Source organism: Lolium perenne, chromosome 4 (assembly GCF_019359855.2).
Source record: "Lolium perenne isolate Kyuss_39 chromosome 4, Kyuss_2.0, whole genome shotgun sequence".
In the NCBI taxonomy this organism is placed as follows: Eukaryota; Viridiplantae; Streptophyta; class Magnoliopsida; order Poales; family Poaceae; genus Lolium; species Lolium perenne.
In genome coordinates this window covers 179592105-179618886 of record NC_067247.2, presented here as the reverse complement: position 1 = coordinate 179618886, position 26782 = coordinate 179592105, and the positions used below count along the sequence as shown (strand labels likewise).

At 48.3% G+C, this 26782-nt stretch overlaps 2 protein-coding genes across 2 annotated transcripts; both read right to left on the bottom strand.

Annotated features, from left to right (window-relative positions):
• Positions 1–12459: 12459 nt before the first annotated feature.
• On the bottom strand, positions 12460–14472 carry LOC139830564 (putative beta-D-xylosidase). Its single transcript, XM_071818939.1, has 2 exons — positions 13429–14472; positions 12460–13306 (listed from the first exon to the last, which is right to left on the bottom strand). The coding sequence occupies exons 1-2, from the start codon at positions 14387–14389 to the stop codon at positions 12678–12680; spliced, it is 1590 nt and encodes a 529-aa protein (XP_071675040.1). The 5' UTR covers positions 14390–14472; the 3' UTR covers positions 12460–12677.
• Positions 14473–21426: 6954 nt separating this feature from the next.
• Positions 21427–26527, bottom strand: LOC127294555 (probable beta-D-xylosidase 2). The gene is made up of 3 exons (XM_071818938.1): positions 26107–26527; positions 22382–23720; positions 21427–22269 (listed from the first exon to the last, which is right to left on the bottom strand). The coding sequence occupies exons 1-3, from the start codon at positions 26494–26496 to the stop codon at positions 21641–21643; spliced, it is 2358 nt and encodes a 785-aa protein (XP_071675039.1). The 5' UTR covers positions 26497–26527; the 3' UTR covers positions 21427–21640.
• Positions 26528–26782: the final 255 nt, after the last annotated feature.

The following is a 26782-nucleotide window of genomic DNA, read 5'->3' as shown; positions in this document are numbered from 1 at the left end:
TGCACAATCCAACTTTCAAACTAGGAATGGTTTTCTCTGATGTGAAGGAGTTGAGAGCTGCAATTGCAATGTACTGTGTGAGGAATAGAAGGCAGCTAAAGAAGAAGAGGAACAACAAGATAAGAGTTGAAGTTGGATGCAGGCCCAATTGTAATTGGAAATTGATTGCGACTAAACAGACCAGAAAAGATGGGTCTTTTGTTGTGACCAAATTAATTGACAAACACGACTGTGAGAGGGTATGGGAGGTGAAGGAGTTGACTGCTCCCATGATTGCAGAAGAATACTTGGATGAGATGAGAGATAATGAAAATTTGTCTCTCAAATCCTTTGCTAAGAAGGTGCAAAAGCAATGTAACATGCGTCCAAACAGATTTAAATTGGCTAGGGCTAAACTGGCATGCCTGAAGAAGATTAGAGGAGATGAGATAGCACAATATGGTCAGTTGTGGGATTATGCTCAGGAATTGAGGACACAAAATCCAGGCAGCAAATTCATCTTGAAGACAATAGGGCCAGTATTTAGTTGCTTGTACATGTGCATTGATGCATGTAAGAGAGGTTGGTTAAAAGGTTGCAGGCCTATAATCTGTCTAGATGGCACACACATCAAGACTAAATTTGGAGGCCAACTTCTGACTGCAATAGGAGTGGATGGTAATGATCAAATTTATCCTATTGCATGGGCCATTGTAGAAGTGGAATGCTACAGCAGTTGGAAGTGGTTTTTGACAACACTTAAACAAGACTTGAGCATCATGAACACATCTCCATTCACTATTATGAGTGGCAAGCAAAAGGTACATTACTCTTTTTGTTTGATTATATGCAACAAATATGAAGTGTGTTGGAGCTAATATAAGATGTTAACTTGCAGGGGCTAATAAAAGCTGTTATGGAGCTGTTCCCGGACTCGGAGCATCGATTTTGTGTGAGGCACCTCTACAGCAACATGAACCAACTTCACAAGGGAGTTGTTGTGAAGAATCACCTATGGACATGTGCAAGGGCTAGTAGTCCGGCAAGATGGGAGGAGTGTATGGAAGCATTCAAGACTGAATGCCCTGCGGCACATGCTTGGCTTGAAGAAATGCCACCCAATACTTGGGCAAGGGCTTTTTTTTCTGAATTTTCAAAGTGTGACCTTCTGCTCAACAATACTTGCGAGGTTTTCAACAAGTAAGGTTTACTTGGTCCATTTCTTTTTTTGTTCTCTTCAATCAACTCCATGTTTATAGTTGCTAAGAAAATATGAAATTCTTTTACGTAGGATGATATTGGCTGCTAGAGAATTACCTGTGATGAGCATGCTAGAAGATATGTTCGGTCAATTAATGTCTAGGTATTACCAGAAACCCAAAGAGGCACTAGAATGGACCGGCCAGATCTGTCCCAAAATAAAGAGCAAACTGAACAAGATAGTTGACTGGGCTGCTGATTATGAAGCTGCACCAAGTGGAAAAGGGGTATTTGAAGTTTCTGCGAAACAAAGAAAATACATTGTTGAGCTAAACTTGAGAAGTTGCACTTGTAGACGATGGCAGCTAACTGGCATACCATGCACTCATGCATGTGCTTGCCTCAGACACGAAGGAGTGAGACCTGAGCAAATGGTTAGCAAATGCTACTCTATCAACACATACATGCAAGCATATGGTTCATGCATTAGGCCCTTGAGAGATCAATCAGAATGGGCTAAGACAAATGGACCAGATGTGCAACCACCTTTGTATGAGAAGAAGGTTGGTAGACCAAAGAAGAACAGGAGGAAAAATCCAGAGGAGATAGAGGGAGGAACAAGGCTGAGCAGAGGTGGTGTTACTGTGCATTGTGGGTATTGCAAAGATCCAGGCCACAATAGGACTGGCTGTCCTAGGTTGATTGCTATTAGAGAGGCAGAAGCAGTTGAGCAAGCAAGGAGAGACGTGATGGCGTGTATTTCACACGTTCGTTGGGCAACCCCAAGAGGAAGGTATGATGCGCACAGCAGCAAGTTTTCCCTCAGAAAGAAACCAAGGTTTATCGAACCAGGAGGAGCCAAGAAGCACGTTGAAGGTTGATGGCGGCGGGATGTAGTGCGGCGCAACACCAGAGATTCCGGCGCCAACGTGGAACCTGCACAACACAACCAAAGTACTTTGCCCCAACGAAACAGTGAGGTTGTCAATCTCACCGGCTTGCTGTAACAAAGGATTAACCGTATTGTGTGGAAGATGATTGTTTGCAGAAAACAAGAGAACAAAGTATTGCAGTAGATTGTATTTCAGTAAAGAGAATTGGACCGGGGTCCACAGTTCACTAGAGGTGTCTCTCCCATAAGACGAACAGCATGTTGGGTGAACAAATTACAGTTGGGCAATTGACAAATAAAGAGAGCATGACCATGCACATACATATCATGATGAGTATAGTGAGATTTAATTGGGCATTACGACAAAGTACATAGACCGTCATCCAACTGCATCTATGCCTAAAAAGTCCACCTTCGAGTTATCATCCGAACCCCTCCGTATTAAGTTGCTAACAACAGACAATTGCAGTAAGTATTGCCCGTAAAGTAACTAGTGACTACCACCTTGAACATAGCACTAATGTTTTATCCCTAGTGGCAACAGCACATCCATAACCTTAGTGGTTCTAGTCACTCCTCCAGAATCTCGTAGGCATGAACCCACTATCGAGCATAAATACTCCCTCTTGGAGTTACTAGCATCAACTTGGCCAGAGCATCTACTAATAACGGAGAGCATGCAAGATCATAAACAACACATAAGCATAGCTTTGATAATCAACATAACAAGTATTCTCTATTCATCGGATCCCAACAAACGCAACATATAGAATTACAGATAGATGATCTTGATCATGTTAGGCAGCTCACAAGATCCGACAATGATAGCACAATGGGGAGAAGACAACCATCTAGCTACTGCTATGGACCCATAGTCCAGGGGTAGACTACTCACACATCACACCGGAGGCGACCATGGCGGCGTAGAGTCCTCCGGGAGATGATTCCCCTCTCCGGCAGGGTGCCGGAGGCGATCTCCTGGATCCCCCGAGATGGGATCGGCGGCGGCGGCGTCTCTGGAAGGTTTTCCGTATCGTGGTTCTCGGTACTGGGGTTTTCGTCACGGAGACTTTTTATAGGCGAAAGGGCAGGTCAAGAGGCGGCACGGGGGCCCCACACCACAGGGCCGCGCGGCCAAGGGGGGGCCACGCCGCCCTAGGGTGTGGCCCCTCCGTGGCCCCTCTTCGTCTCTCCTTCGGACTTCTGGAAGCTTCGTGAGAAAATAGGCCCTTGGGCTTTGATTTCGTCCAATTCCGAGAATATTTCCTTACTAGGATTTCTGAAACCAAAAACAGCAAAACAGAATCGGCACTTCGGCATCTTGTTAATAGGTTAGTTCCGTAAAATGCACGAATATGACATAAAGTGTGCATAAAACATGTAGATAACATCAATAATGTGGCATGGAACATAAGAAATTATCGATACGTCGGAGACGTATCAGCATCCCCAAGCTTAGTTCTGCTCGTCCCGAGCAGGTAAAACGATAACACAGATAATTTCTGGAGTGACATGCCATCATAATCTTGATCATACTATTTGTAAAGCATATGTAGTGAATGCAGCGATCAAAACAATGTATATGACATGAGTAAACAAGTGAATCATAAAGCAAAGACTTTTCATGAATAGCACTTCAAGACAAGCATCAATAAGTCTTGCATAAGAGTTAACTCATAAAGCAATAATTCAAAGTAAAGGTATTGAAGCAACACAAAAGAAGATTAAGTTTCAGCGGTTGCTTTCAACTTGTAACATGTATATCTAATGGATATTGTCAACATAGAGTAATATAATAAGTGCAATAAGCAAGTATGTAGGAATCAATGCATAGTTCACACAAGTGTTTGCTTCTTGAGGTGGAGAGAAATAGGTGAACTGACTCAACATTGAAAGTAAAAGAATGGTCCTCCATAGAGGAAAAGCATCGATTGCTATATTTGTGCTAGAGCTTTGATTTTGAAAACATGAAACAATTTTGTCAACGGTAGTAATAAAGCTTATGTATCATGTAAATTATATCTTACAAGTTGCAAGCCTCATGCATAGTATACTAATAGTGCCCGCACCTTGTCCTAATTAGCTTGGACTACCGGATCATCACAATGCATTGTTTTTACCAAGTGTCACAAAGGGGTACCTCTATGCCGCCTGTACAAAGGTCTAAGGAGAAAGCTCGCATTGGATTTCTCGCTATTGATTATTCTTCAACTTAGACATCCATACCGGGACAACATAGACAACAGATAATGGACTCCTCTTTTATGCATAAGCATATAACAACAATTAATAATTTTCTCATTTGAGATTTGAGGATTGTTGTCCAAAACTGAAACTTCCACCATGGAACATGGCTTTAGTTAGCGGCCCAATGTTCTTCTCTAACATATGCATGCTTAACCATATGGTGGTAGATCTCTCTTACTTCAGACAAGACGAACATGCATAGCAACTCACATGAAATTCAACAAAGAGTAGTTGATGGCGTCCCCAGTAAACATGGTTATCGCACAACAAGCAACTTAATAAGAGATAAAGTGCATAATTACATATTCAATACCACAATAGTTTAAAGCTATTTGTCCCATGAGCTATATATTGCAAAGGTGAATGATGGAATTTTAAAGGTAGCACTCAAGCAATTTACTTTGGAATGATGGAAAATACCATGTAGTAGGTAGGTATGGTGGACACAAATGGCATAGTGGTTGGCTCAAGTATTTTGGATGCATGAGAAGTATTCCCTCTCGATACAAGGTTTAGGCTAGCAAGGCTTATTTGAAACAAACACAAGGATGAACCGGTGCAGCAAAACTCACATAAAAGACATATTGAAAACATTATAAGACTCTACACCGTCTTCCTTGTTGTTCAAACTCAATACTAGAAATTATCTAGACCTTAGAGAAACCAAATATGCAAACCAAATTTTAGCATGCTCTATGTATTTCTTCATTAATGGGTGCAAAGCATATGATGCAAGAGCTTAATCATGAGCACAACAATTGCCAAGTATCACATTACCCAAGACATTTATAGCAATTACTACATGTATCATTTTCCAATTCCAACCATATAACAATTTAACGAAGGAGAAACTTCGCCATGAATACTATGAGTAGAAACCAAGGACATACTTGTCCATATGCTACAGCGAAGCGTGTCTCTCTCCCATAAAGTGAATGCTAGGATCCATTTTATTCAAACAAAACAAAAACAAAAACAAAAACAAACCGACGCTCCAAGAAAAAGCACATAAGATGTGATGGAATAAAAATATAGTTTCAGGGGAGGAACCTGATAATGTTGTCGATGAAGAAGGGGATGCCTTGGGCATCCCCAAGCTTAGACGCTTGAGTCTTCTTGATATATGCAGGGGTGAACCACCGGGTGCATCCCCAAGCTTAGAGCTTTCACTCTCCTTGATCATGTTGCATCATACTCCTCTCTTGATCCTTGAAAACTTCCTCCACACCAAACTCGAAACAACTCATTAGAGGGTTAGTGCACATTATAAATTGACATATTCAGAGGTGACACAATCATTCTTAACACTTCTGGACATTGCATAATGCTACTGGACATTAGTGGATCAAAGAAATTCATCCAACATAGCGAAAGAGGCAATGCGAAATAAAAGGCAGAATCTGTCAAAACAGAACAGTTCGTATTGACGAATTTTAAAATGGCACCAGACTTGCTCAAATGAAAATGCTCAAATTGAATGAAAGTTGCGTACATATCTGAGGATCATGCACGTAAATTGGCTTAATTTTCTGAGTTACCTACAGGGAGGTGGACCCAGATTCGTGACAGCAAAGAAATCTGGAACTGTGCAGTAATCCAAATCTAGTACTTACTTTTCTATCAACGGCTTAACTTGGCACAACAAAACTCAAAACTAAGATAAGGAGAGGTTGCTACAGTAGTAAACAACTTCCAAGACACAAAATAAAAACAAAGTACTGTAGGTAAAAACATGGGTTGTCTCCCATAAGCGCTTTTCTTTAACGCCTTTCAGCTAGGCGCAGAAAGTGTGTATCAAGTATTATCGAAGGGTGATGCATTCTCAGCGGGGTGTGGAGTTTTCTCAACTAGGCATAGTATATTGGATACATAAGTTTCAGCATCTCCCTTTTCATTAGTCTTAGGCGTGCTACTCTCATCAAACAAATTTTCAGGAACTAGCCAAGCATAGTTATTTTCTAATGCATCATTCATAGCTAAGAGCTTACATGGTATTGGTGCTTTTATCTCCCCTCCATCATCAATATTATTAGTGTATCTTATTCTATCCATATCCATCTTTTCAAGGAGACTAACAAAATTAGTAGGAGAACCAAGCATATCAAACTTAGCAAACACCTTTCTAGCTTCTCTTGCTAGACCACCAAATTCTCTAAGAAGGGTTTCTAGTACAAAATCTTTCTTTTCCCCTTCTTCCATATCGCCAAGTGTGAAGAACATGTGTTGGATTATAGGATTAAGATTAACAAATTTAGTTTCCAACAGGCGAACTAAATGTGCAGCAGCAATTTCATAAGTAGGCGCAAGGTCTACCAAGTGTCTATCTTCAAAATTTTCAATAGTACTAACATGATTGAAAAATTCTTCTATATTATTTCTCCCAACTATAGACCCACGTCCTACCGGTATGTCTTTTGTGGTAAAATTAAAAGGAAACATGATGAAATAAGTAAAGTAAATGCAAGTAAACTAATTTTTTTGTGTTTTTGATATAGCAAACAAGATAGCAAGTAAAGTAAAACTAGCAACTAATTTTTTGTATTTTGATTTAGTGCAGCAAACAAAGTAGTAAATAAAACTAAGCAAGACAAAAACAAAGTAAAGAGATTGAGAAGTGGAGACTCCCCTTGCAGCGTGTCTTGATCTCCCCGGCAACGGCGCCAGAAAATATGCTTGATGGCGTGTATTTCACACGTTCGTTGGGCAACCCCAAGAGGAAGGTATGATGCGCACAGCAGCAAGTTTTCCCTCAGAAAGAAACCAAGGTTTATCGAACCAGGAGGAGCCAAGAAGCACGTTGAAGGTTGATGGCGGCGGGATGTAGTGCGGCGCAACACCGAGAGATTCCGGCGCCAACGTGGAACCTGCACAACACAACCAAAGTACTTTGCCCCAACGAAACAGTGAGGTTGTCAATCTCACCGGCTTGCTGTAACAAAGGATTAACCGTATTGTGTGGAAGATGATTGTTTGCAGAAAAACAAAAGAGAACAAAAGATTGGCAAGAGATTGTATTTCAGTAAAGAGAATTGGACCGGGGTCCACAGTTCACTAGAGGTGTCTCTCCCATAAGACGAACAGCATGTTGGGTGAACAAATTACAGTTGGGCAATTGACAAATAAAGAGAGCATGACCATGCACATACATATCATGATGAGTATAGTGAGATTTAATTGGGCATTACGACAAAGTACATAGACCGTCATCCAACTGCATCTATGCCTAAAAAGTCCACCTTCAGGTTATCATCCGAACCCCCTCCAGTATTAAGTTGCTAACAACAGACAATTGCATTAAGTATTGCGCGTAATGTAACTAGTGACTACATCCTTGAACATAGCACTAATGTTTTATCCCTAGTGGAAACAGCACATCCATAACCTTAGTGGTTCTTGTCACTCCTCCAGATTCACAGAGGCATGAACCCACTATCGAGCATAAATACTCCCTCTTGGAGTTACTAGCATCAACTTGGCCAGAGCATCTACTAATAACGGAGAGCATGTAAGATCATAAACAACACATAAGCATAGCTTTGATAATCAACATAACAAGTATTCTCTATTCATCGGATCCCAACAAACGCAACATATAGAATTACAGATAGATGATCTTGATCATGTTAGGCAGCTCACAAGATCCGACAATGATAGCACAATGGGGAGAAGACAACCATCTAGCTACTGCTATGGACCCATAGTCCAGGGGTAGACTACTCACACATCACACCGGAGGCGACCATGGCGGCGTAGAGTCCTCCGGGAGATGATTCCCCTCTCCGGCAGGGTGCCGGAGGCGATCTCCTGGATCCCCCGAGATGGGATCGGCGGCGGCGGCGTCTCTGGAAGGTTTTCCGTATCGTGGTTCTCGGTACTGGGGTTTTCGTCACGGAGACTTTTTATAGGCGAAAGGGCAGGTCAAGAGGCGGCACGGGGGCCCCACACCACAGGGCCGCGCGGCCAAGGGGGGGGGCCGCGCCGCCCTAGGGTGTGGCCCCTCCGTGGCCCCTCTTCGTCTCTCCTTCGGACTTCTGGAAGCTTCGTGAGAAAATAGGCCCCTGGGCTTTGATTTCGTCCAATTCCGAGAATATTTCCTTACTAGGATTTCTGAAACCAAAAACAGCAGAAACAAAGAATCGGCACTTCGGCATCTTGTTAATAGGTTAGTTCCAGAAAATGCACGAATATGACATAAAGTGTGCATAAAACATGTAGATAACATCAATAATGTGGCATGGAACATAATAAATTATCGATACGTCGGAGACGTATCAAGACGCAGAAGAAAATGTGCCAGAAAATGTGTCTGTACCTAATACTCCACCTGCTGAAGACAATGTGCAAGAAAATCGACCTAAAAGGAGGAAGAGGAGGACACTCCATGAGCAGGTCTATGTGCCAAACCCTACCAGAGGTCCAACATGTGTTGATGAATATGGAGATGCAGATACTCCAGAGATGTTGGATGTAAACACCATGCCTAGTTACTTGTTAACTTGATCTCTACATTACTTTCATCACTAACTAACTTGCTTTTTATGTAGCACATTGATCATGTGGATCTGGATAAACAATTTGATCCCTCTGAGTTGGATGATACCATGATCAACCAACTAAATCAAGAGGTTTGTCCCTGTACAATCTTGCTTTCTATGTTGCACATCTTTGTCCTAATTCAAATTTGATGTCTTGTAGGTTCCCACTATGATTTTTGATGAAGAAGAACCATTCCCGGAGGAGTCGGCATTTGTGGCATCATACAGGCACAGCATTCCTGCATCAAGAGCTCCATTTACTACATCAACTATTGCTGGGAGAGGTAGAGCAAGAGCAAGGCCAAGAGGCGCAACCGCTCCAAGAGGAAGAGGGCCAACTGCTGCAAGAGGAAGAGGGGCAGCTGCTCCAAGAGGAAGAGAGGCACCACCTGCAAGAGGAAGAGGGGCAACTGCTCCAAGAGGAAGAGAGGCACCACCTGCAAGAGGAAGAGGGGCCAGGCTAGGCACTACTGGCAGGAGAACAAGGGTACAAGAGGCAAGCGCACCGCAGTACCCGGAAGAAACCTTGACTGACATTCCAGCAAGAGGGAGAGGAAGAGCAGAGTGGTTGCTTTGGGGAGAGGGACAAGCTGCCGATGTCGATGTCGATACATCGCAAGCACCACCAGCTGATTTGTCCCAGCCTTGATCACTAAAGAGAAGACTGATGCATGTTGGAGTTAGTAGGCAAACAGATTGGGCATCACTTTTTGATCTGTTTGATAACTAACTTGTAGACAAAATCATGCATTCATGTGTGTGCAAACTGCACCAACACTCCTTTTGTGCTACTCCTTTAGAGATCTCCTCCTTTTATGTGCTATTATCTCCAAGAGGAGCAACATTCCTCTCTGTGTGCAAACTGGAGCAAGTCATCTATTAATCTATGTGTTATGCTGTGTAGCCTGTGTTATGCTGTCCATATCTCTCTGTGTGCAAACTGCAGCAATACTGATGTTCTTCCGTCAACAACATCAATTGGTTCAGCACACTGCTCGACAAATTAAACTGATAGATATTAGGCCAACATTGGCACATTACAGACATATGGTTCATAAATATTTAGCCAACATTGGCACATTACAGACAGAGATCTCTTACAGACATATGGTTCACAAATATTAGGCCATTGGCACATTACAGACATATAGATAGGGCACACACAAATAGATAGCTTCAGTTCAACATCTTCAGTTCAACATCTCCATCTTCTCGGCACCGGCAGACCCGTTGTCGTTGTGCCCGCCATAACAGTGAGCGCCGTCCCTCACGCGCGTCGGGATGGTGCCATCGACGCACCCACCGAACCAGGTGAACTCGTGCGTGCGTGTAGTGTCCACGGTCAGGTCCTGGTACTCCACGGGCAGGTCGGTGACGACGGGGCCACGGTCCACCACCTCTGAGACATGAACAAGCACATCGTGGACAACTGTTTGGCATGTTTGGCATGAAGAACGGCTTCCTGGGGTGGAAGTAATCCCGCTGGAGCCAATAGTGGCTAGCCTCTCAATTGCACGCCGCATTGGCCATGCGAGGCCTCATCAATCCCATGTGCACCGGCTTCTGCCGCTTATTGTGGTCATGGATGCGGGAGGACACGACAATCATGAGCTCCAAAGGGTCGTCAGACTCCTCGTCCGACGAGCTCTCCATGACGGTGTTGAAGAAGAACTCAATCGACTTGTTGTGGCCAACAAGGACGCATGAATGTCCAGACTACATATAGTTTTGTCACGAAAACATTTAAGGTCAGGCTGGGGAACATGCTAAATAAAACCCCTCGTGCGATTTTCGTAAAAGAAAAATCTCTCGTGTGATCTGGGTATTTTTTTAACCAGAACAGTGGGTTTCCCCACTCCTTGTTTAATTTTATTTTAATAATTAGAGGAGTTTGTACAAAGTTTCTAAAGAGAAGCAACTAGGAAAAATGGAAACCTATACATTTCCAACTGTCTGAAGCTTGTCACCCAGTTCCGAAGGCCCGAATAAAATTTTCTCCTGGCCTTGTGCACCAGGAGAGCCATTTATTCTTTGAACTTTTTTGCGGCATCGCCAGGAGAGCCATTTATTCTTTGAACTTTTTTGCGGCATCGATAAAGACTAGGGGTGACCCCTTTCAAAATGTAGTCGGTCCTCGTAGTCCATATGGACCAAGAAATCAACATAATAATCTCCATAAAGAAAGGCACCCAATTGAGCTCTGAGATCAGAAATTGCCTGGTGAATATCAAAATCCAATGGAGGAGCCCATTGAGAACATACATAGGACCAACAATGAACTGCAAAAGGACGCTGAAAGAATAGATGATTCCTTTTCTCCAGAGCACCTTGATCACACATGATGCATGTGTAGTCATTCATGAAGAAATGCTTTCGCTGCAGCATAGCCCTGGTATATAAACGATTATGAATGAGAAGACAATATAAAACTTTGTGTTTGTCCTGACAACGGCCTTTCCAGATCCGATTAAGGGTGGCACATCCATTGCCATCACCAATGAAAATTTTGTAAGCAGAAGAGACCTTAAAGCTTGTAGTTGAGTCCAACACTACCTATCGATCATGTTCTTCAGCTAGTTGCACCTCGGTGTCCAAAGCTTGTAGATGGTGAAATTCAGCCATTGCTTCCACAGAAATGGGCAAATGAAGCATATCTGTGAAATCATTCATCGTGAATGCCACAGACAATGTGATATTTTTATTTTTCACAAATGAAAGAATATGAGTCTAAGCCACTCTAAGTGGAGCACCACGCCAAGCATCGTGCCACAAGATAATAGACTGTTCATCCATTTGTTTACACGTGGCAAGTTGCTTATAAGCATGAAGGGCGTTAAGACAATATCTCCACCAAAAAGAAATATCTCTAGTGCGCAAAGGAGAAAAACAGCTGTAGTATAGCTCCCAAACAAGATTCGTCCAAAGAAAATTGGCATGATTGTAAAATTTATGCAGATGTTTCATGAAAGACAACCATTCTGTATAGATAGATCCAAGACTCCAAGAGCACTTTTCTCTTTAGGCCTAGACCAAATCCCACGCAGCAAGAGATGGATTTTTCTTATTGGCATCTTTGTCTCTCCAGAGGCAATGCCTTCTATACTTATCACATTCATCCAAAAACCATTGGTATATTTTGAGAGTACTTAGACAAAAAAATTGTCAAAGAGGAGGGAGCTGAGTTGACCAACCTCAGTTTGCTACCATAATTTAGATAAATCCAACAAGAGGGCAAGCGTCGTTGTACAGTCATAATCATGGCATACGATACCACAAAAGGATGGGCAAGAAAGACAACAAGTGTTGAGCCAAATGGCCAAATCCCTAGTTCATACACAATCATAATGTTGGGCAACCATCCGAACCTACAAAATTCCTTGCGTGGCTTTACTATACTGAGTGGTAGACCAAGGTACGTGAGGGCAAGCTCCCTAATTAGCACTGAAGGGCAGCAGTAAGAGGTTGCAGAGCTGATTCTGTAATATTAACCGGGATGAGATTAGATTTCTCATAATTAACTCTTAATCCAGTATTGAAACTAAAGGCTCAGACTCTCCGCTGGTGCAAGAATTTTACATGATTGATTTTGGATAATTTTCGAAAACAGAGAGGACGAAACAGCAGTTATTTGTATTCCTTCCAGTTCAATCATTTTGCAATACGTAGAACAGTTGTTTCAGTAATCAGGTGCAATTCCAATTTCCATCTCCACCTTCGCAGAGTGGCCGGCACCATGGAAATCCAATCCCGAACCAATCAACATTTGTTGATGCCAATCTATGGCTGAATCCTTTTTCTACAACGGTTGCTTCAGTCACTAGCTTCTATACCCCTAGCTGCTCGACCGCGAGCGTGACCGAGTGGGTCAGCTCGCCGATCGTCAGGCTGTGCTCGCCCACTGGGATCCTTCGGACCCCGTCCCGGTCGGCGACGCTGAGGCCGTTGCAGACGTCCAAGCCCATCTTGACGCGGCCCACGCCACCGGCGGGGACATGCACCTTCTCGAACGCCACCAGTTGCCGAGCAGGCGCGCCGTGGGCGGCGGCGGCCGCCGCCGGAGGGGACGCGTACACGAGCACCGTGTGCGCGCCGTCCCGGTCGCCGACGTTCTTCACGTCCACGTGGACCGGGATGCTCAGGCCCTCGCACCGCGCATGGGAGACGCGCACGTCGGCGGCGACGTGGCCAAGATGCGTCGTAGCGTTGAGGGAGGAGGCGGTGGCGGCGTGATGGCCGGTGAGCCGGACGGAGAGCTGCGCCGGCGCGTGCGCGAGCGTGTGGGTGAACTTGGTGTAGCTGAGGCCGTGCCCGAACGGGTGGATCGTCGGGCCGGTGTAAAACCGGTAGGTCCGGCCGGGGTACCCCTTCGCCGGATTGGCGCGCATCGCCATGTTCGTCATTGGCGCCTTCTGCAGGTAATCCTGTGGGTACCATGTCACCGGTAGCTTCCCACCTGCACCAATTCGTCAGTCCAAATCAATCAAGCTCACAATCTTGGTTCAAACTTTTCATGTTCTCAATCAATTTGTGCCATTTTGTGGTACTATATGTTTTTGTTCAAGTCAATGTTGGTACCTGGGTTGTGGTGACCGAAGATCACGTCGGCGATTGCCTGCCCGCCGGCCTGTCCGGGGTACCCTGCCCAAAGGATGCCAGCGATCTTCCGGTCGTTCTGCGCGAACGCAATGTCGACGGGCCCGCCGGACATGAGCACCAGGATCACCGGGCCTTTGGCAGCCTTCGCCACCGCGGAGACGAGCTCTGCTTGGCGGCCAGGAAGGAGCAAGCTTGTCCGGTCCAGGCCCTCAGCCTCGATCTTCTGATCGAGCCCAACAAGGACGACGGTGGCGTCGGCACGGCGGGCCGCGTCGACGGCAGCGGCGATCGGCTGGTTGCCGCCTTGGCATTCCACGTCAGTGCAGCCCGCCTGGTGCAATGCGGTCTTCACGTACCTGCCGATGCCCTGCAACGGGGTGGTGTACCCGCACAGCTTACCGGCGTAGTTCCCGATCATGGCGACGGTGGCCTCGGCGTGCGGGCCGACGACGGCGACGGTGCGGTGGGTCGCCGGCGCGAGCGGCAGCGCAGCGGCGTCGTTCTTGAGCAGCACGACGCTCTGCCTGGCCGCGTCGAGCGCAAGGTCCTGGTGCGCGCGCGTGCACACGTGCTGCGGGCCGAGGTGCCCGAACGGCTGCGTGGCCAGGTCGCCGTCGTACATCCCGAGCCGCATCTGCACGATGACGGTGTTGGTGACGGCGGCGTCGATGTCGGCGTCGGACACCTTCCGCTGCGCGACGGCGCCCTCGGTGTACTGCGCGAGGAACGGGCCGCAGTCGAGGTCCAGCCCCGCCCGGAGCGTGGCGGCGACGGCGTCCTCGTGGGTCCTGGTGTAGTGCTGGTCGCTGAAGAAGACGTCGACGGAGTCGCAGTCGGAGACGATGTACCCCTCGAGCTGCCACTTGCCCCGGATGGTGCCGCGGAGGAAGGACTCGTCGGCGCAGGTGGGCACGCCGTTGACCTGGTTGTAGGAGCACATGACGCTGGCGGCGCGGCCATCGACGACGCAGGACTTGAAGGTGTCCTCCAGGTCCTGCGGGGCGACGACGGCGTTGAAGTGGAAGCGGTCGGTGCCGGACCAATTGTCGAGGTCGTAGGCCGTGAAGTGCTTGCAGAGGGGGGCCTTTGGACCCGGTTTGTCATACAAACCGGGACTAAAGGGTTCCCCAGGCTGACACGGCCTGCCGCGCCCTGCGGGTGGACCCTTTGGACCCGGTTTGTATGACAAACCGGGTCCAAAGGCCGCTACAGGACAGGCGCCAGCGGGTGGGGTCGTCCTGGGCAGAAACGAACCGGGTCCAATGGGGGCATTGGACCCGGTTTGGTTGACGATGGGACATTTGCTTGGGACCAAAGGCCTCTTCTCCACTAGTGGCAATGCCTCCCATGTTTTGTGTCGGAGATCCGTGCGCGGCTCACCGTATATACCAGTAAAACGCCAAGTGTAGTCGTCCGCAGTGATCTTGGCATCCAGATAATATTGGCACCACGGCCTCATAGTCACGTCTACCCCATCCCTCCACCACAATGTCAGTCGCTTCTACCCCAGCAATCCACAACCAGTCCATGTATGAAGCCACGGCTCCATCTGATCTTGTCCATCTCCCTACTGCGTTGTTCATTTCACACAAGAAAACCACCCCGAGTGGTATGACCTAATCAAGTCTCGGAGCTCGCCCACTACCGCGTCCAACCCCAAACCGCGGCAGTTTAGGACCATGATATTCACTGGCCCCAATGGCCCTGAGCATCAGGGTCCGTCGATATGTTTTCCATTCTATCAAAAACCGAACCAGATCGCTCTCCCACCTACGCAGCAGTTAGAGCCTCCAACCTATTAAAGACTGAGTTATGACGCTGTCCCTCTTGCTCATCAGCATGATCCTCAATTCTATCAAAGACTGAGCCTGTGCACTGACGCTTCCCAGCTGAATCTGCAGCCCCTTCCCCAATGACTTGTGATGTCTACGCACGCTTCTATTCTTGTAGACAGTGTTGGGCCTCCAAGTGCAGAGGTTTGTAGAACAGCAGCAAGTTTCCCTTAAGTGGATCACCCAAGGTTTATCGAACTCAGGGAGATAGAGGTCAAACATATCCCTCTCAAGCAACCCTGCAATTACGATACAAGAAGTCTCTTGTGTACCCAACACACCCAATACACTTGTCAGGTGTATAGGTGCACTAGTTCGGCGAAGAGACAGTGAAATACAAGTAATATGGATGATTATGAGTGGTAATTGCAATCTGAAATAAAAAATGGCAGCAAGCAAACATGTAGCCGAACTGGTTGTAAACGGTGTTTCAATGCGTAGAAACAAGGCCTAGGGATCATACTTTCACTAGTGGACACTCTCAATAATGATATCATAATTTAATACATAAATATTATCTCTTCACTACGCTACTCTGAACCACTCTCTAGTTGGATAACAAACACAAATTCACTGCGTAGGGCTGCATAAGCACTCCTTAAAGTTCGCGTTCCCAATCTATGGACGCCCCACGCTATCACTTTGAGCATACAAAGATGGTACTAACAAGACACCACAATTCATAAGTATTGAGACACACACGGTATGCACACCGTCACCTTCACACCGTGGGAAAAGGTGTCCCCGTAGATCACATAATAAAACCACTTGAGTAGCATAATAGTTGAAGAATAACATCTATTTATTCAACTAGATTACAAAGCTCACGATCACATAAAGATCATATCATGGGAGAGAGAGATGGACCACATAGCTACCAGTAAAGCCCTCAACCTCGGGGGAGAACTACTCCCTCCTCATCATGGGAGTCAGCAACGGCGATGAAGATGGCGGTGAAGTCAACGGAGATGGCTCCGGAGGCAATTCCCCATCCCGGCAGGGTGCCAGAACAGAAACTTCTGTTCCCCGAAACTTGTCTTTGATGGCGGCGGAGCTATGGAACTTTTCGTGGGCGGAGGCTTATTGATTTAGGGTTTTCGCATCGGGAGGCTTCTTATAGGCAGAAGGGCGAGGTCGATGGGTGCCAGGGGCCCCACACCACCCCTAGGCGCGGCCAGGGGGTGGACGCGCCAAGGCATGGTGTGCCTCCCCTGGTGCCCTCCTCCGTCTCTGCTTTGGACTCTATCCTCGTGTCGGAAAAAATAGGAGGTTTGGCTTTTGTTTCGTCCAATTTCGAGAATATTTCCTGTACAACTTTCCTGAAAAACAAAACAGCAGAAAACATGAACTGGCACTATGGGATCTTGTCAATAGGGTAGTTTCGAAAAATGCATAGAAGTGCCACAAAGTGTAAACAAAACATATAGAAATTGGTGTAAAACAAGCATGGAGCATCAAAAATTATAGATACGTTTGCAACGTATGAACTTGCACCTTAACCGACATCTAGACTTGTATCCCCTCTTCCTAGACGTAGTACCCTGTGGTACTGGAGGAAATCCCATATTACTCACATCAACTGCATTCCTAGGACGCCTGGTAAAAGTACCCTGCTTGTTGTTCCTTGGGGCCATCCCCGTTAGAGGTAAAACATCATGATGCTCCATTGCCCTCGCCCTGTGGCATTTGTCCGGGTGTATTCGTATTACAACAGTTGTTCCACGCCCTGACTCCCCCTCGCCGGTGCGGGATGAGCCTGAGAAAGAATCATCTCGCATAAGATTTCTCGTGGGTGGAAAATCACTGATAGTCGCACCACCCATGCTTCGTGACACAACGCATGTAGACCGGCTTCCATAGCTACTAAACGAGAGCGTCGGATGTGCAGGCGGCAGTGGTCGCTGATTCCTGCGGGGCGAATCTTTAAGCCACTCTCTGCACTGTTTAACTTCCTCTTTCTACGTAGCGCAGCCTTCCTCCGGATGCACCAGGCAGCCACAATCAAAGCAAAAATGAGGGATTTTTTCATATTTTAGATCAAACCAGGTGCCTTCTTCATCCTCGTTACTTTCTCTTAGAATAACACCACATAGAAGTGGTTGATCCACCCTCACTACCACTCTTATTCTTAAATCCTTTCCCCAAGCTAGTCTTTCATCGCCAACATCCATAGAGATACATTGCCCAATCCAGCCCCCGATAAGCTCACCAAAAAACTTGTTCATCATGTCCATGGGTAGGTCAAGCACTCGTAGCCAGATATCCAGAGAATCAAAAACCATGTCAGAAGGGCCAGACTGATCTGACATAATTCTTCAGCAGAACAACATTGAAATCGAGCTGCCAAGGTCCATTGTTCATAACATGTTTCCAGTGGAGGTCCATTGAAGCTTATAAACGGAAAGTTCACGTGGAGCAATGAGAGGGAATCGCCAACTTTGGTGCGGCTTGACCGGGATTTCTGCAACTCAAGTTTGGATATGGCGTTTGAAAACCACGTGCTTCATGCTCTATCGTCCTCCCTCTCGGACCATTTCCCTCTTCTGCTCTCCAATCAGAGCGGTCTTCGAAAGCCTCCGGTTTTCCGCTTTGAATCCTTCTGGACTAAAATGCCGGGTTTTCAGGATAAAGTTAAGCAAGCTTGATCCGCGACCTCAACCCACACCTACCTAGTTCATGTCATAAATCTCAAGCTGAAATCAATGACGCATGGTTTAAGATCGTGGAGCAAGAGCCTCTTTTCCGACTGCAAGCTTCATCTTCTTATGGCTCTTGATGTCATCCTCCAGTTGGACGTGGCGCAGGAATCCAGGACCCTCTCCCAGGAGGAAAGGGCTCTTCGCGCGGAACTCAAGCGGCGAGTAAAAGGCCTGGCGGCTCTAGAAAGATCGCGGAAATGACAGACCTCAAGAATATCCTACCTTAAAGAAGGTGATGCCAACACTAAGTTTTTCCATCTGCAGGTCAACGCGAGGAGACGCAAAAACCACATCATGAGACTCAAGCATAACGATGGATGGTCTACAGCTCATGAGGACAAGGAGAAGCTCATTTTTATCACTTCTCCCAAACGTTAGGCCGCTCTCCCCCCGCCAGCTGGACCTCAACTGGGCTGTTTTAAACCCAACCATTCACTCGTTGGAGGACCTTGGTTTTACCTTCTCTGAACTTGAGATCAAGGAGGCGATCGATGACATGCCTGCGGATAAGGCCCCCGGCCCTAACGGTTTCACCACATCCTTTTTCCGGTCGTGCTAGAATACCATCAAGGGAGATCTCATGCGGGTCATCAATGCTTTCTCCAAGCTATCGGCACCCAACTTCCTCATCGTCAACTCGGCCAACATTGTGCTCCTCCCAAAAGAGACGGCGCCGAATTGATCTCTGATTTCAGGCCAATTAGCCTCATTCATGTGGTCCCGAAGATCATCGCCAAAGCCATGGCCCGCCAGCTTAGACCTAAGATGAACGTCATTGTCTCTCATAGCCAGAGTGCTTTCATCAAGTCTAGATCCATTCTTGACAACTTCATGTACGTCAGAAACACCGCCCGCCAGCTCCATCGAAGCAAAACCCCGGCCCTTCTCATCAAGCTTGACATTGCCAAGATCCTTTGACACTGTGCAATGGGACTACATGCTCGACCTCATGCAACGCCTCACGACACCACAAAGATGGTGTGCCATCATGTCGACCCTGTTTACTACGGCTTCCTCCTGGGTCCTCCTCAACGGGATCCATGGAAAGGATTTTTTCCACGGGCGCGGCCTGCGACAAGGGGATCCCCTCTTGCCCCTCCTTTTCGATATTGCCATCGACCCCCTTCAAAAAAATCTGGAAAGGGCCACGGACTCCGGTCTTGTTCATGGGGTGCCTGGTGGCTTGCAGGGTCCCCGAGTCTCCTTATATGCAGACGATGCAGCCATCTTCTTGACCCCCTCCGAGCATGATGTCTCGGCCCTGGCCAATATCCTTCAGAACTTCGGGGAGGTGTCCGGTTTGGTGACAAATGTGGCAAACGCTCCATAGCCCCAATTCATTGCTCCGACATTGACCTTGCATCGGTCCTGACAAACTTCCCTGTTGCTACTGTTAAGTTTCCACTCAAGTACCTAGGCCTACCTGTGTCGCTTGGGAGGCTAAGGCGGGCGGATCTCCAACCCTTCATCGATAAGGCGGTTGCTCGTCTGAACCCTTGGAAGGGCAAATTTATAAATAGGGCTGGCTGCACCGCTCTTGTGAAGTCGGTTCTATCCTCACTGCCCATTTTCTTTTTATCTGCCTTAAGAGTGGACAAGAACATTCTAAAGGCCTTCGCCAAGATCAGCCGCGGTATGCTTTGGGCATGCAAGGAAGTCGTCAGCGGGGGGAAATGCAAGGTCAACTGGCAGAAAGTCTGCTGTCCAAGAGATTTGGGTGGCCTTGGGGTCCTAGACCTGGAGAAGCCTCTCGCGCGCTTAGACTCCGATGGTTGTGGGATGAGTGGAAGGTGCCAGAAAAACCGTGAGTAGGATCTGAAACCCCTAATGATGTCACCAACAGAGATCTTTTCAACGCCGCTACTTGGGTCACCATTGGCGACGGTTCTAAAGCTTCCTTTTGGTCCTCCTCTTGGTTGGATGGTACTCCTCCAAAGATCATCGCCCCGTTGATTTTCATAGCCTCTCGAAGAAAGAACCGGTCGGTGCGAGATGCTCTGGAGGGTCAGAATATGGTTGCTGACATAAATGTAGACTCTTCTACTGTTGAGCACTTGGAGCAATATGTCCGCCTTTGAGATCTACTCTCGACCATCCAACTATCCCCTGGCATTTCGGACTCCATCATCTTGACCATGTCGCCGAATGGCTGCTACTCAACCAGTTCTGCCTACAAGGCCCAGTTCCTAACCGCTTTGCCCAGCTCCTTCGGTAATCTTGTGTGGAATAATTAGGCTCCACCGAAATGCCACTTCTTCGCCTGGCTCGCCGTTCAAAACCGCCTTTCGACCGTGGACCGTCTCGCCAAACGGGGGTGGCTGCACCAGCCTTCTTGTCAGATTTGTAGATGCACCCCCGAGACAGCGCGACATATCCTTTTCGAATGTCGTTTCTCCAGAAGGATATGGGCAGCTGTGGCTCCATGGCTTTCTTGTCCGGATCTTCTCCGCTGCCTTGGGTCGGGTAGGAAGAAAGTGTTGGATTACTGGCACGCCATCGCCAAGACTCCTTCCTCCTCTCCCAAAGGGTTACAGACTGCCACCATGCTTATCGCGTGGGAGATTTCGAAGGAAAGAAATGAGCGAGTATTCAATAATAAATCCTCTTTGGCTTCGGTCATCATGCCCAAAATCAGGGAAGAAGGAAGAGATTGGATTCTTTCCGGAGCTAAAAACCTTGCGGTGCTCGCGAGCTGACCTTTTTTTTTCTTTCTCTCTAGTTTTGGGTTTCTTCCTCCCCTTTCTTTTGTTTTGGCGTTAGCCAGACCTATGTTTGTTCCTCCTATATTAATATAAGGCAAAAACTTTTTGCCTCGTTTAAAAAAAATGTTTCCAGTCCCCTTTAGACGAAAATCTTACCACGAATCTGTTGTTCCCAATGTTCCTAAATTGCGCCGGACGATGGAGACCGTAGGCCCGCCTCATTTCTCTCTAGGGCTCCGATCAACAACTTCCTTGGAGAACACACTTTCCCGACCGCCGCCCAACGGGGGCGGGGAACTTGTGGCGGATTTGCGCCATCGATGACCAGCCCCGTAGCCTCATGAGTTAGCATGAGATCCCCGAGCCTTGCAGACAAACCTACCGCCAGATCATCCCCCCCACCTTGGCTGCAGATCGCGACGACGTCCTTGAAGAACCGCCGCCGATCATCACCCTGCGGGGAGGAGTATCCATAACCAAACCTACTCCCTCCGAGCACCACGACAGGAGGAGCTATGCACACCGCCGCATGGAAGAGATCTTGACGTCAAGATTGTTCCCGCCGCCGATAACACCACCCGCAAGGAGAAACCCTAGCCCTAACACGATCGCCTCCATGATCGCCTCTAGAGGAACTTCCGCCTATTGGTGGACCCACGTCCGGGTATTGAAACTAAAGGCTCAGAATCTCCGCTGGTGCAAAATTTTACATGATTGATTTAGGATAATTTTCGAAAACAGAGAGGAAGAAACAGTGGTTATTTGTATTCCTTCCAGTTCAATCATTTGCAATACGTAGAACAATTGTTTCTGTAATCAGGTGCAATTGCAATTTCCATCTCCACCTTCGCAGAGTGGCCGGCACCATGGAAATCCAATCCCGAACCAATCAACATTTGTTGATGCCAATCTATGGCTGAATCCTTCTTCCTACGACGGATGCTTCAGTCACTAGCTTCTATACCCCTAGCTGCTCGACCCCGAGCGTCACCGAGTGGGTCAGCTCGCCGATCGTCAGGCTGTGCTCGCCCACGGGAATCCTTCGGACCCCGTCCCGATCGGCAATGCTGAGGCCGTTGCAGACGTCCAATCCCATCTTGACGCGGGCCACGCCACCGGCGGGCACGTGCACCTTCTCGAACGCCACCAGCTGCCGAGCAGGCGCGCCGTGGGCGGCGGCGGCCGCCGCCGGAGGGGACGCGTACACGAGCACCGTGTGCGCGCCGTCCCGGTCGCCGACGTTCTTCACATCGACGTGGACCGGGATGCTCAGGCCCTCGCACCGCGCACGGGAGACACGCACGTCGGCGGCGACGCGGCCAAGATGCGTGGTAACGTTGAGGGAGGAGGCGGTGGCGGCGTGGTGGCCGGTGAGCCGGACGGAGAGCTGCGCCGGCGCGTGCGCGAGCGTGTGGGTGAACTTGGTGTAGCTTAGGCCGTGCCCGAACGGATGGATCGTCGGGCCGGTGTAGAACCGGTAGGTCCGGCCGGGGTACCCCTTCGCCGGATTGGCGCGCATCGCCATGTTCGTCATTGGCACCTTCTGCAGGTAATCCTGTGGGTACCATGTCACCGGCAGCTTCCCTCCTGCACCAATTCGTCAATCCAAATCAATCAAGCTCATAATCTTGGTTCAAAGGTTTCATGTTCTCAATCAATTTGTGCCATTTTGTTCAAGTCTGTGTAGGACAGTAGGTACCTGGGTTGTGGTGACCGAAGATCACGTCGGCGATGGCCTGCCCGCCGGCCTGTCCGGGGTACCCTGTACCCCCTGCCCAAAGGATGCCAGCGATCTTCCGGTCGTTCTGCGCGAACGCAATGTCGACGGGCCCGCCGGACATGAGCACCAGGATCACCGGCCCTTTGGCGGCCTTCGCCACCACGGAGACGAGCTCTGCCTGGCGGCCGGGAAGAAGCAGGCTTGTCCGGTCCAGGCCCTCGGCCTCGATCTTCTGATCGAGTCCAACAAGGACAATGGTGGCGTCGGCACGGCGTGCTGCGTCGACGGCACCGGCGATCGGCTGGTTGCCTCCTTGGCATGCCACGTCAGTGCAGCCCGCCTGGTGCAATGCGGTCTTCACGTACCTGCCGATGCCCTGCAACGGCGTGCTGTACCCGCACGGCTTACCGGCGTAGTTCCCGATCATGGCGACGGTGGCTTCGGCGTGCGGGCCGACGACGGCAACGGTACGGTGCGTGCCCGGCGACAGCGGCAGTGTGGCGGCGTCGTTCTTGAGGAGCACGACGCTCTGCCTGGCCGCGTCGAGCGCAAGGTCCTGGTGCGCGCGCGTGCACATGTGCTGCGGGCCGAGGTGCCCGAACGGCTGCGTGGCGAGGTCGCCGTCGTACATCCCGAGGCGCATCTGCACGATGACGGTGTTGGTGACGGCGGCGTCGATGTCGGCGTCGGACACCTTCCTCTGCGCGACGGCGCCCTCGGTGTACTGCGCGAGGAACGGTCCGCAGTCGAGGTCCAGCCCGGCCCGGAGCGTGGCGGCGACGGCGTCCTCGTGGGTCTTGGTGTAGTGCTGGTCGCGGTAGAAGACGTCGACGGAGTCGCAGTCGGAGACGATGTAACCCTCGAGCTGCCACTTGCCGCGGATGGTGCCGCGGAGGAAGGACTCGTCGGCGCAGGTGGGCACGCCGTTGACCTGGTTGTAGGAGCACATGACGCTGGCGGCGCGGCCATCGACGACGCAGGACTTGAAGGTGTCCTCCAGGTCCTGCGGGGCGACGACGGCGTTGAAGTGGAAGCGGTCGGTGCCGGACCAGCTGTCGAGGTCGTAGGCCGTGAAGTGCTTGCAGCAGGCGGCGGTCTTGAGACGCGTGTGGCCGCCGTGGTGACCTCCGCCGCCGTAGGGCTGCTGCAGGCCGCGGACGTAGGCGGCGGCGTAGCGGCCGGAGACGGCGGGGTCCTCGCCGGGGGTCTCCTGGCCGCGGCCCCACCGCGGGTCGCGGAAGATGTTCACGTTGGGGCTCCAGAAGGTCAGCCCCGCCTGACCGCCGTTGTACATTGCACGTCCCTCGTCTGACACCGCCTGGATGCACGATACACGTATATTAGTACAGAGATAAGATTACACGTACTGTTGATACAATACATACATCAGAGAACAAATACAGCAGGAATCAAAGCGAAATATAATTTTAAACCCATGTGCACATCCTACTGCCACCATAAAAACAATTTAAAATATCAAAAAAATCTGAACAAAAATTTCGTGGACATACATTGACATTCTATGTCCACACGTCAAGTTTCACGAACAATCAATTTTTTTGTGTCCTGTGCAAGAAAGGTAAAGAAAAGATCTAATGAAGAGTCTTTTTTACACCGATTTCTCTCATTTTTATGTACGGCACAAAAAATATAAATGTGCAAAAACATCTTGGTATAACGTCGAGATGTACCTGCTATATTTTTTTTTATCGGGGAGCATATGCACCTGTGTGCAAAAACGTCTTGGTATATATGCTCCTTACTGACTGTACTTTGACGAAAGCTTGCAATTCTAGTAGAAAGGTACCCTAATTTTTCATGGTGGATCAAAGGCACGTTTGTTATTGCAAGCTGAAACTTGTTTTCTTCTTTTAGATGTAGAAAAGTGCCAAATCTCAATTAGAAATGCCTTATATTATAGGTTGCACAAAAGTAAGAAAAGTAGAAAAGTATGGATACTACTTCTCATTCCACTAAATAAGTCTTATATTTAAAAAAATTAAACTACGCAAAGTTTGACTAAACATTTAGAAAAATCATTATTATGTAGTACAATTCAAAATCAACACCGTTAGATAAATCATAAAATTTATTTTCATATAATAGCTATATAATATCATAGTCTCTGACAGTTTTTTTAAAGTTTAGTTAGACTTTACTTATCTTGATTTTTATTAAAAAAATAGAATTTATTTATTTGATCGGAGGAACATTACAAGATTTAAACCTCTAAAATTTGTTAGATTATATAATTTTTATGTGGCCTAAACTACAAAGTGTAGTGTTCCGAGTTAAGATTTTGCACAAATACATCAGTTACCAACCTCTAGGATTTATTTAAAAAAAATTCCAAACAAGGGGCTACGTTTGTACTAAACGACGATCGCGTGCAAAAGGCAAGCAGTAAACAAGTGAGAAAAAGAAATACTAATAGCAAGAGGAATCTTGCAGTGGCACGGACGTCTAAGCAGGATGATATCTCTGCGTCTCCAATCACGTGGGTAAGCTGGAAGGATGATGTTACTGTAGCCTGTCACGTCAAGTTACGATGCACGTGGCTGAATGGATTGACAGACCAGAAGACACAAGTCCAGTCGCAACTTGCTCGAAAGTCTGCACGGAACTACCTTGCCTTGACTGGCATGATTGTTTAATCTTGACAGGGCCACCATTAGTTGTCAAGATTTTTTTTTTCGTTTTCCTTTTTGTTCTAAGCTCTGAAGAGTGACAACAATGTGAGTAACTATAGTGCAACTACTCCATGAAGAAGTCAAGAGCTACCGAACCAACGTTGCCAAGAGAGTTTTGATCTACGTAGAACAGCACTGACACTGAGCGATCGACAGACTTAGGATGAAAGCGAAGCGTGTAAGAAAGATACATATGCCAAACGAGAACAACTGAACAAAGGTTGTCCAATGACAGCAAGAGCACACACCATAATACACCCTACTTCCATCCATGGACCCATTATGTATGTTGTCTATAACCGTAAGTGTCACCACTAATTCATTTTATACCATATATATTCCTCTGAATTCTCTGCATGGTTTGGGTTAGACAAAGCTGAGATTCGGCTAAGCTAGAGACAACATAATTTTGGTGTGGCTAGGCTGGCTCGCACATGGGTGCATCTTGCCCCATACTGCCATTGGCCAACCATGAATTCCTCTAGCTCCTTCATTCCATCCTTTCTGAAATGTAAACAGACAGGAGTACCTAGCAACTAGATCTGCGCACCATGCATTGTGGTGATGAAATAGTGTGGCAGGCAGAGGCAGGTGTTGCAACTTGCAAGCTGCTTGCCGGGTACATCAGTGGAATTTCTGCAGCATAAATTTAATTTGATCGATGCCCTTTTTTCTTTGTTTGGATGAATGAATTGTTGTGGTGTTTCTGAGCTGCACAACAATCGTGCGCCGTGGTTGCATTTCTCGATCAAATAACGAGCCCGGACAAACGCGCATCGTGCCCGTGAGATTTGGCTTCGAGATTCGTGCTCGAAACCGTCAGCGCCCGTCAGAAGAAAAGAAGAAACTACAATGCCCGAGACAGGCGCGGCGCACAGCGAGGGGCAGGGACACGGACAAACCAGCGTTCACATGCACGCCTAGCGAACAGGAACGACCACAGAGCGCTATGCCAATGCCAATGCCGGCGGCGGCGTTGGCCACGGTAATGAGATTGAGGGCAGGAGCACGTACCCGGCCGATGAGCTCCCAGAGCGAGGCGTTGAACGACGCGGCGGTGCCGATGACCTGCGGGAACGCGGTGGCGCCCGGGAACGCGCCCCCGAAGCGCACGCCGGGACCGGTGTCCGACACGCCGTGCAGCGCCTCCGACCACCACTCGTACCCGGCCACGCCCAGCCGCGGCACCCCGGCCGCGTTGTTCACCAGGAGGCGCACCTTCTCGGCCCGGGTCAGCCGCGCCACCAGGTCCCGCGCGCGGGACCGCAGCGGAAGCGACTGCCGGCAGAACGGCAGCGACGTCGCCGGGCCGCCCGGGGCACACGCGAACGGGGCGCGCGCCGCGACGGACGACGCCGCCGCAGCCACCAGGAGGAGTGGCAGGATGAGGCGGTGGCGCCGCATTGTGGTGGTTGGTCTCTTGCGATGTGTTTGTGCAAGGAGCCGGAGAGGAGGCGTGCTTATATAACACGAGCGGAATGGCGCTCGATGTTGCAAATCGCAAGTGGCAACCACCTCTGAAGGGTTTCGGAAAAATAGTACGAAGTACTGTAATAATATGAGCAGTTCCAATTTTTTTATTTAGTTATATACACATAAACTTTTTTTTTTAAACCAATGAAAGGCTTTAGAGTGAATTTTGTACTAGGCAAATATAATGGTAAAACTGAGAGGGCATTTGGCTATCTTC